Here is an 11198-nt window from a genome sequence, read left to right as displayed (position 1 = left end):
TTGGTTGTGTGGGGACTATAAGGGGCCTCTATTCTTGAGTTGAATGAACATTAATGACACACTGGTTATTCTAGGTTGGAGAAGAAAAAGAAACACACAGACATCTTACTAACTGCCAAGGTCTTTACTCTTCCCAGGCCTCTCCCTGTCCACTACATGCTCCCCTGGGAGTGGGGGCATGATGAAAGGGGCTGGAGATGGAGTCTACCAAGGCCCCCAAACAGAGAATGGTTCCCAGCCACCCCCTCTGCTGCAGCAGAGATAACAGGGGCTTTCCTTGGCTTGGCTGCACAAACTTCCTCTCCATGCTCCATGGAGTGTCCTCCAAGTCACTGCTGCTTGTCTCTGTCATCCGGGCTTCTCTGTGCTTTCTTTCCCTGGGTACCCTGGAGATGTGAGGGCCACAGTCCTCAGGTGAGCCTCCCTCCCCAAGCCCAGGACCCTAGCACAGGCTGCAGTTGGACGGCTTCAAGCTACGGCTCTGTGCCTGGAGCAAGGAGAGGACAAGGAAGAGACAGTGTAAAGTCAAGACAGGAGAGGGCAGGTCCTGTATCAGGGCTCAGCATGAGCTGGAGTTGCTGGAGGGAAGCAAAGAGATGATCAACCATATCACTACTCTCCACAACTGGGAGAGAGCAACCCTAAATTCTCACCCTCCAACACAGGACCCAATCTACCCAGTCCTCACACCTGCTGCTGTTGGTATTCTGCCTCGCTGGCTGACAGTGCCTGGGCTAATGCCAAATCTTCTTCCTCCTGAGAACTGAGAAAGGAAGAGCTTAAGTTTATGACCATAATACATAATATCTCAGCATTGGATCTGGTCAGCATCATAGTGCTGAGTACCTCTTGAGTGTGACCTCAATCTTTCCTATAACCAACAGGGTGGATATTAGCATTGTTGCCATCGCTACAGAGACAATCAAGGCCTTTGGGGATAGTTCATCTAATCTGGGAACCAATTTTTAGCTATGGGAGTAGGTTGGAATGGTCCCACCTCCTCCTTCCAAACAGATCTGGCTCTCATTCACAGTAGTTACCTTGGGACCTGGGGTTTAGCCTCTGCAAGGGATAGTTCCAGGGCTCGTTGCAAAGCCTCATCTTCACTCTGCAAAGAGGGGGGTAAAAAGACCAGTTTCCTCGGACTTCACTTCGTGTAGATTTACTTCTGTCTATACAACCTTTCCCTAACTCACCAAGCCATTCTGCAAAGCAATCACTGGAGGGGATGTCCGGGTTGGAAACTGGGATGTGGCTCTGTGGTGGACATTAAACAAACTGCGGTTAGGGATGTGAAGGGACTAAATGGGGGAGAGAGGAAACAGGGGAACTTACCTGCTGGGAGAAGAAGCAGAAGGCAAGGTCCGACTTGGACTGGGGACAGTACTTGTAGAAGCCAGACCTTGTGCTCTGGAGATAGCAGCCAGCCTGTAGGGAAGAAAGGCATCCTAACATACTTCTCAGGACATGCTTTGGAAGTCAAGAGCATAGTTCTTCTAAGCACTCTGCAAAACCATATACTTTGAGAAGGAGTTAAATTGGGCACAATTTTGTATACAGACTGTAACTTCAGCTACCTGGGAGGTTCAGACAAGAAAATTGAGAACTCTATAGGGCCGAGTGAATTCACTGACAGCCTGGGCAACTTAATGGACTCTTATCTCAAAGGCATAAAAAGAGCCTGAAGTAATGTATACTGTAACCTCAGAATGTGAGGTCTGAGGCAGGAGGATGGTCACAAGTTTGAGGCCAGCCTAGGCTAAAAAGTGAAAAACAACAAAGGGCCGAGGTTCAGTAGTAGAGTGTTTGCCTGGTGTGTGCAAGGCCCTAGGCTCAATCCCAGAAACCAAAGCGGGAAGCATAAAGAAAGACTCCTTTGGTCAAGGCTGCCATGGCTGGAGCAAAGCAAGTCGAATACTTGGTGGTAATTACCCTGCCCGGCTGGTCAGATGACCCTCCCCAGAGCAATCATGGTCCAGTGGGTGACGGTGCTTGATGCAGAAGTTTCGGCCACACTGGTCACAGGTCAGTTTCATCATCTCTCTTTGTCGGCAGCCAGAACGTTCACACTTATTGGTGAAAATCTGAGATGAAGCAGGGCTTATTATTTATGAAACTCTTACCTCCTCCTCTAGCCCCATGGAGCTAGCCTTTTAGGTTTGCAGACATCGGTATTCGAAGCTAGGTTGTCTATCACCAACCCCTCCATCATTTATTTACCTTGCGTTTTTGCTGCGCGGGATCAGAGCGACAGTCTCTGTCAATGTGCTCTCCCACAGCCCGGTCAGGAGGCTCCCCTCTGGCCACCGGCACAGGCACATTACAGAGAGGGCACACAGGTACTTGGATATCCTATAGTCAAGGGGCAGGAGTCAGTCTGAGAGCCAACCAACCTCTTAATGAACCTGGACATACCACTCACAAATACACTAGAAAACAAAGTTTCCCAGTACCAAGGCTTAGAAACACAATAACTAAGAGTGGGAACTATAAGGTAGACAGATTTCTGAAAGCATCTGCTCCCGCTCTCCTCTCCTTACAACCACCCCCTTTCACCCTCACGATCGCCCCCTCACCTTTTGGTAAGCTGATCCACAGTGATGCTGGGCGTAGGCCACATGGTCTGCGCAGAAGATGCCGGAGCAGGCATCGCACTTGAGTGGCAAAAAGTCTACAGAGAATGGGTCGGATTGCAGGTTCAAAGGGAAACTAACCTGGCTGTGTCCTTTCTTCTTGCTAAGGGCTGCTACTCTCCTGGGGAAAACTCCGCCCTCTTTGCCGCACACTGCAACCCTTCCACTGTTCACGATCTCTTTGACCACGCCCCCAGCCTCCGCCCCCAACTTCGAGCCCCGCCCTCCTGGCATTGCCAGCTCCAGTGCCCACCCTGCCGCCCCACCTGCAGTCCCCAGCCCCAGCAGTCCGGCCCCGCCCCCCGCGCGCTCCGCCCCTCACCCAAGCGCTGACAGCTCGGCTCGGAACAGTGAGCGCCGAGGTCCGGAAACTCCATCGCCGGACCGTGCGGGGCCTGCCGCGGGGAAGAAGCGATCGCTGAGCGTGCCGAGGACTCCCGCTCCCGGTCGGGTCCGCAACCCAGCAACTCCGGGGGGCTCCCCGCCCCGCCCCTTCCTCTCCCCCGCCCAGCACAGGTTACCGAAGCCTGGGCGCCTGCCGGCCCGCGGTCCCTACTTCTCCTCCCGCTGGCGCGCGCGCTGACGTCATCACGTTGGGCGGGCCCATCCCGAGCGGCAGTGAGTTGCGGGCGGAGAATCCCTGAATTGAGCCAAGTCTAGGGTTTGACGTCTCTGGAGCCTATGTAGCTTGGAGAAGAATGTTTTCGGAAGCCTCAGGGATGAGCACAATAATAAGTGAAGGCGAAGATGGACGTATCAGTGGACAAGGGTGGTTTGGAGGCAGTCCTGTCTGTGGTCTGTTGCTCCGATCCTTTTCTCTATTTCTCAAGCTCAACGCCGCCTCTTGAAGAAGTGACAGCTATTGTGTTTCTCTGTGGTGTAGATTCCTTTCCAGGTTTTAGGTTTGATGTCCATCCTTTAAGACATCGCTGGCCCTTTTCAGTTTGACCTAGGCCCACCTGCTGTGTCCACAGCCTTCCTTCCATTCCAGCTCATTGAAATCAGCTTGGTGACTCATGCCTTTAATCCCAACACTTGGGAGGCAGATGCAGGTGGATATCTGTAAATTTGACACCACGACTTCGGAGAACAGCTCTCTGACTTACACACTCAGAGAGAGAGAGAGAGAGAGAGAGAGAGAGAGAGAGGAAAATATAATGAAGAGGTCAGTTCTGCCTTGTTTTGTGTTAAATCCCAGCACCTAACTACCTAACTTACAGTGGTGTCAGATGTCCTGTGAAGCCTAATCACTTACCAAGCTAGTTTAAAGCAGATTCCTGGGTCCTAGAACTTCTAGTTCAATGGGAAGCTCCCGAAGGAATGTAAATACAGATTTCTCATATCTCATTTTGGAAAATCATTTGCCTAGTATATTCTGTTTCTGGAATGTTTCTTGAATGAAGTGTGAAAGTCATTAGACTAGTGTCCATCTTCAGGAACCACAGACTAAGACCTTCCTGGTTCAGCACATTAGCTTCTCACACGCTTCTTCCATGACTTCTGCTTGGGGTTGGTGGTCAGTTTATCTTCCCATAGGTTAGACATGGAAACAAGTAAACAGGTGACCCCCCCCCCAACTTCCAAGTTTGGTTTTCACTATGGCTACTTCTTGAACCCTCACAACTCTACGTTGTGTAGAAATTAAAACCACCTTTCCTGGCTACCTCAGACAGAAGCCCTGCACCTACCTTGACTTGGGTCATCTTCCAACTTAAGTGCCTGCCACGGCTATATGCTTGTTGATTAAGCTTCAGAGGCCTTACAAAATGCCCTGAGACAGAAATACTGAGGCTAGGCAAGCCACTAAGTCTCACAGGAACTGTCTGCTACAAGGAAAGCTCAAGTTAGAAATGGACAAGGCGGGTGTGGCACAGGGCATCTGGAACATCTGCTACATATGATCAGTCAGATTCTTCCCTTGTTCAGAATCAAGGCCAAGAGAATCAGTGTTCATAACGAATTTAGTCTGTAACATATAATCTATGGGATGACTATTTGCTATACTGCCATACTGAAATGCTCTGATGGGACACAGTTCCATAGAAAGACACTAACCTTGCAGCGTGTACCAAGGATTTATTGGACACTTTTGTCTCCTCTCTGCATCTCCAGCCCCCAGCAAAGCTATAGCACACTGCTATTACTTTATTGATTTCACCTCTCTCCCTTTTGTCCTCACCTGTGTTTTTCCTTTATCCTTTTCTCGAGTGTGTGTGTGTGTGTGTGTGTGTATGTGTGTGTGTGTGTGTATGAGTCTGAAAGTACACATGCCTCCTAGAAGCCAGAACACGATGTCAGATGTCATCTTCTGTTGCAGTCTGCCTGTTGCCTTGAGACAGGGGCTCACTGAATTAAAAGCCCACTTTTTCAGCTAGGCAGACTGGCTGGCCAACAGACTCAGGGTCTGTGTGTCTCTGTCCCTCTTCCCATGCTGTGGTTATAGGCACTTGTAAAGGAAGGTGGAGGTCAGAGGATAAATTGGGAGCCAGTTCTCTTCTCCCACCATACGGATCCTTGGGGAAAAACTTGAGTGTTCAAGTTTGGCAGTGCCTTTACCCACTGAGCCATTTCACTGCACGCCATCCACCCCACCCCTGCTTTTCTTTCCAGGTTTTTTCTTGTCTTTATATTTGTATGTGTGCCCGTAGTCCATGTGTGTGCAGATGCCTTGAAGGCCAGAATAATTTGTTAAGAGTTACAGGTGGTTGTGAGTCACTCTGTTTGGGTGCTAGCAACAGAATTCTGGGCCCTCTAGAAGATCAGCGAACCCTTATAACTACTGAGCCATTTCTGCATCCTCAACTCTTCAGTTTTGTTTAAGACAGGATTTCACAGGGTAGCCCAGGCTGGCCTTGATCTTCCTGAGATTCTCCTGCCTCAGCCTCCCTCACACTGGGAAGGTGTGAGCCACCACACCCTTTTCAATGCCTTTTGTTTCGTAAAGGTTACTTTTGTTCATATAAAGGATACTTTCCTTTACAATAACTACAGATAGCTCTATTTGAGCAGTTGTTTCATTGTCAAAAATCTCTGGTGGTAACAAAGTAAAAATACAAAAATGTGAAGGGCAGTGGTGGCACATGCCTTTAATCCCAGCACTCCAGAGGCGGAGGCAGGTGAATCTCTATCAGTTTAAGGTTTAAGACCAGCCTTGTCTATAAGAGCTAGTTCCAGGTCAGGCTCCAAAGCCACTGAGAAACCCTGTCTCAAAAAAAAAAAAAAAAAAATCCAAAAATGCTGGAGAGGAGACTCTATTCAAATATATGTCTAAGAGCCCTCTGACAAGGACTTTTAGCTTTTGCATAAACCTACTAAAGAGCTCACATTTGCAAATTTCAGGACTTCTCCATCTGTGACATAAGGCATCAGTGCTGTTAAACTAAAATTTGACATTTTTAATAGTAAACTTTTTTTTCTTTATAGGAGAGCTTTATTTGAAAAACATATATTTAACTATTTTTTATACTTACAAAAACAAGCCAATCCATAGCCTGTAATTCCACCACTTAAAAGGTTTGGGGGTACATAGCTAGAACCTATTTTAGGCTGGTCTGTGGTGTCAGACATCTTTAATCCCAGCACTGGGGAGGCAGAGGTAAGTGGATCTCTGTGAGTTCAAGGCCAGACTGGTCTACTGAGCAAATTCCAGGACAACCTCCAAACCTACAGAGAAACCTTGTGTGTGTGGGGGGGGGGATCCTATTTTAAAATGTAAAGGGCTCAGTAGTTACAGTGTTTGCTGCCTAAGTGCAAGGGCCAGAGTTTGGGTCCCCAGAACTCAAATAAAATGCTGGGTAGGCCTAGAGGCTCTCCTGTAATTCCAGTCACAGAGATGAGGAATAGTCAGAGCAAGACCAAGACTCGTCATATCACCCAGCTCTGGGTTTGATTGAGAAACTCTACCTCAATGAGTAAAATGGAAGAGCAATTGATGGAGAGGATTCCTGACATTAGCCTCAGGCTTCAAGGTGCACACAAATGCAAGTCCACACCCACAAACATGCATACATGTGCACATACACACAAATGGGGAAAGCCATTTCATGGAAACAGTACATCTCACTGGCAAGAATTATTTTTCTCCAAGTCTCTGTTAATCCTCAGCCTGCTAATAAAAGTGTCAAAAACTGAAGCCAGGCAGTGGTGGCACACACCTTTAATCCCAGCACTCAGAAAGAATAGGTGGTTGGATCTTAGTGGGTTCCAGGCCAGCCTGATCTACAAAGCTAGTTGCAGGGCAGCCAATGTTGTTACACAGAAAAATCCTGTCTCAACAAACAAACAAACAAAAAGACATAAAACCAGGTGTGGTGACATACACCTTTAATCCCAGCACTTGGGCAGCAGAGGCAGATGAATCTCTGTGAGTCTGAGGCCAGCCTGGTCGAAAAATCAAGTTCTAGGACACCTAAGGCTGTTTCACAGAGAAATCCTGTCTGGAAAAAAGAAAAAAAAAAAAGACATAGTAGATGGGAAATGGGTTAAGCTGCTACAACATACTCCAACAGTTGCATAATCAAGAAGTTTAACTTCTTGCTTACATGGTAACCCTGAACTGGCTTGACATTCAGAAGCTCCAGTTCTTCCTCGTTTGTTGCTCTACCCCTCTAAAGTGCGGCTTGAATTCATGTGTTTCCAAGTAAGTCCTCATTTCAGGCAGCAGACTATGGGAAGAGAAAAGGAGAGCGTAATACCCGGCTATTTGAGGGCCTGACCCTGAGTCATCTTGTATCATTGCTGGACATTTTGCATTGGCTAGCGTTTAGTCACATGGACTTCTTGGCTGCAGGGGAGATGGAAAATGTAGGTGGCCACGTGCCCAGGTAAAACTTCAGGATGAGTAGATATTTGTACAACAATTGGTATCGCAAAGGGAACCAAAGGATGACTTTTACTGTAGTGCGAACTTAAGCTTGAGTAATGAAACAAATGTTAGGTTGTGTAAGCTGTTGTCTTGGCTTATGAATTTTGATCTGGAGAACAACAGGACCAAGTGTTACTTTGCCAGTCTCCTATTGTGACCTGGCTCTGTTGGCTGTCTGTTCAATAGCCACTCCTCCACTCCCTACTTCCTTCCTTCCTTTCTTTCTAAAAATTTTGTGGTGGTGGGTGTACCCCATTTCCCTTCTTAAAGACAAAACCTTAGTCATAATATATGGAACAATTATATTTTGGTTTTGTTTTACTGGTTTTTTTTTTTTTTTTTTTTTGAGGCAGGGTTTCTCTGTGTGTAGTTTGGCTGTTCTGGAACTAGCTCTGCAGACCACAGCAATCCACCTGCCTCTGCCTTCTGAGTGCTGGGATCAAAGATGTGTGCCACCATTACCACTTGGCTAGAGCCAGTCTTAATGTACATGTATTTTGTTTTGTTTTTATGATGGCACAGGCCTTTAATCCCAGCACATGGATGCAGATGAAGTTCTGAGCCAGTCTGGTCCAGAGTGAGTTCTGGGCCAACCAGGGCTACATAAGACCCTGTCTCAAAAGGAGTTAGAGGAGGAGTAGGTGTTTTCCAAATCTTTAGCCATCCCCCATATTAATAAAAACCATGTTTTCTGGGTGGTGGGGGTGCACAACTTTAATCCCAGCACTCAGGAAGCAGAGACAGTTAGATCTCTGTGAGACTAAGGTCAGCCTGGTCTACAGAGCTAGTTCTAGGACAGCCAGGGCTACACAAAGAAACCCTACATACATAGATAGATAGATAGATAGATAGATAGATAGATAGATAGATAGATTTAAATAGAAAAAAAGATATGTTTTTCCAAGTATTGTGGCCCATACCTATGATCCCAGCACTCAGGGATGGAACAGGGGGATAACTGGTTTGAAGCCAGGAGGGCTACATAGTGACACACACACACATACACGTTTTAAAAAGAAAAGACAAGTCTCTAGAGTTCTTGTTAACTTTCAACACATTGTTTTTTGTTTTTGTTTTTTTTTTTTTTTTTTTTTTTTTTGGAGATAGGGTTTCTCTGTATTGCTTTGGAGCCTGTCCTGGAACTCGCTCTGTTGACCAAGCTGGCCCTGAACTCACAGAGATCTGCCCACCTCTGCTTCCCAAGTGCTGGGATTAATGGCATGTGCCACCAACACCTGGCTCAAGACATTTTTTTAAACCTGTATTTTATATCAATATGCACATGTATGCATATGTATATGCTCTGACACAGACATGCACACAGGCACAAAATTAAGACTTAACCTTATGTTTGATATTATTTTATTTCTCTCTTTTAAAAGATGCTGGTTTCTTTCATCCTACTGTGATGGCTAATTTTATGTCAACTTGACAAGAGCTAGCATTGTGTGAAATGAGGGAACTTAAATTGAGAAAATGTCTCCATAAGATCCAGCTGTAGGGCGTTTTCTTTTTCTTTTTGTTCATTTGTTTTTCTAGTCGTGGTTTCTCTGTGTGACTTTGGAGCCTGTCTTGGAACTATCTCTGTAGACCAAACTGGTCTTAAACTCACATTGATCTGCCTGCCTCTGCCTCCCAGGTGCTGGGATTAAAGGCCTGCTCCACCACTGACTGGCTGTAGGGCATTTTCTTAGTTAGTGACTGATGGGGGAGGGCCCAGACCATTGTGGATGGCACCAACTGAGTCATGATGAGCTGCTAGAACTGCGCTCTATGACCTCATGCCTCCAGGTTTTTGCCCTGTTTGAGTTCCTGCCCTCACTGTTTTTGATGACATGGGACTGTGAGTGAAATAAACCTGTTCCTTCCTAGGTTGCATTTGGTCGTGGTGTTTCATCACAGTAGTAGTCACCCTTACTAACACACCCATTGTTCCATTAATAGTTTGCAACCTAAATTTTTTGTGGGTCAGGCAGTGGTAGCATACACCTTTAATCCCAACACTCAGGAGGCAGAAGTAGGCAGATTTCTGTGAGTCTGAGGCCAATATGCTCCACAAAGCAAGTTCCAAGTCACACTCCAAAGCCACAAAGAAACCCGATCTCAAAATAATAATAAAGTAAAATAAAATAAAGTTTTGGTGGTGGAGGGATTCTCTAAGCTAATTAAACTACCATCTTTCTTCTTGAGCATGGCATGTGTGGACAAAAAGTTAACCTTAATAAAAACAAAAATGTTAACATCTTTTTTTTTTTTTTTAAGATGCTACCAGTACCTTTCCAGTAAGCCACTTTACTTTCATCTCTTAGACACTGTACATTTTGTTAGTGCTTGACTGACAACCCCCTACTGATAATTTACCCTGCACAAATTGATAAGGTGCGGCTCCTGTGTAGCCCTTAAGAGGCATTAACTCCAAGTGCATTCTGCATCTTCTGTTTGTTTTGAATACTAATCATTTACTTTATAACCTAGTAATTTAAAAAAGAGTTATTTCCAGAAAAATGTTAACAATTTGTCATTAATGATTTAAATGTTAAAATGTGTCTTTTTTTTAGACAGTATCTCATTGTAACCAATATTGTAACCATTATTGGTCTCATTGTAGCCAATGGTGACCTTGAACTCCTGAGCCTCCTGCCTCTATCTCCCCAGTGCTGGGATAACAGGCATGTGACATCACAATACCCAGTTTTAGGCAGTACATTAGAGTGGTGGTGGACCCATAGCTTTAACCTGACCCTTTTTTTGTTTTGTTTTGTTTTGTTTTTGTTTTACAAGACAGGTTTCCCTGTGTAGCTTTGGAGCCTGTCCTGGAACTAGCTCTTGTAGACCAGACAGGTTTCCTACTCACGAGATCTATCTACCTGCCTCTGCCTCTAAGTGATGGGATTAAAGGTGGCACCATCACCACCCAGCTACCTCCTGGTGGTTTTGATGGTAGCTAAAGAATGGTTGCTAAGTTCTGAAGCTGAATACTCTACCATCACAGATCTAGGAAGGCTCCCCATATAATGTTATCATACATACTGTATTAATATTCCTTTGACTAGAGCAAGAGTGTCATACTTGTCTAGCATAAGTAAGGTTTGAGCCCCATCAACACCAGTATATACATAATACGTTTGTATATTATGTTCATTGAATTTTCTTCAAGTCTGTAAATGCATTTATTATTTGTTCATTTAGGATTGAACCTAATGTAAGGACTCAGGCATTATGCTGGCCTACCCTGTCACCTGGCAGAACCCTGGTCAACCCAGGGTTCCATCGTTGCTTAGTCTGCATGTCCGTGCAAAGGACCCCTTTAAAAGAAAGGCCCCGCCCACTTATGCTCTCCTTTTCCTCTCTTCCCAGCTCTCTTTCCTGCTTTCCTGTGGGACAGATAGGACTTTTCTTTAATCCCTCTTCTCTTGTCCTCTCTCTGTCTCTGCCTCTTCATCCCCTTCTCTTTCCTTCTGATTCCCTCCCCTTCCTGATAAAACTTCTCACTTAAACTCTGTCTGCCTGGCGTTTTGTTCCCCGCCTTGGTCACCCTTGCCTGTCATGGAATCCACACGAACGCTCCCCACTCGTATTATCATAACACCTAAGACCTTAGACATGGTAAGGACCCTCTACCACTAAGATGCATTCCTAACCACTTAATTTGACAAATGAATGTAAATAATTGTTTCCAAGTGAAACTATAATCAGATGGT

The 11198-nt window shown here is 45.8% G+C and overlaps 1 protein-coding gene across 2 annotated transcripts; it reads right to left on the bottom strand.

Annotated features, from left to right (window-relative positions):
* Positions 1-109: 109 nt before the first annotated feature.
* Positions 110-3236, bottom strand: Zfand2b (zinc finger AN1-type containing 2B). Of its 2 annotated transcripts, XM_051190496.1 has the most exons (10): positions 3155-3236; positions 2956-3028; positions 2577-2671; positions 2221-2352; positions 1933-2084; positions 1336-1428; positions 1197-1257; positions 1041-1108; positions 691-763; positions 110-386 (listed from the first exon to the last, which is right to left on the bottom strand). In XM_051190496.1, the coding sequence occupies exons 2-10, from the start codon at positions 3008-3010 to the stop codon at positions 330-332; spliced, it is 786 nt and encodes a 261-aa protein (XP_051046453.1). In that variant the 5' UTR covers positions 3011-3028; positions 3155-3236; the 3' UTR covers positions 110-329. The 2 variants fall into 2 exon arrangements, with proteins under 2 accessions (XP_051046453.1, XP_051046454.1); XM_051190497.1 differs by lacking the exon at positions 3155-3236 and having other exon boundaries at positions 110-487; positions 2956-3145.
* Between the last annotated feature and the right edge of the window lie 7962 nt (positions 3237-11198).

This window comes from Phodopus roborovskii, unplaced genomic scaffold, assembly GCF_943737965.1.
Source record: "Phodopus roborovskii unplaced genomic scaffold, PHOROB, whole genome shotgun sequence".
NCBI lineage: Eukaryota > Metazoa > Chordata > Mammalia > Rodentia > Cricetidae > Phodopus > Phodopus roborovskii.
This window is presented reverse-complemented; position numbering and strand designations above follow the sequence as displayed.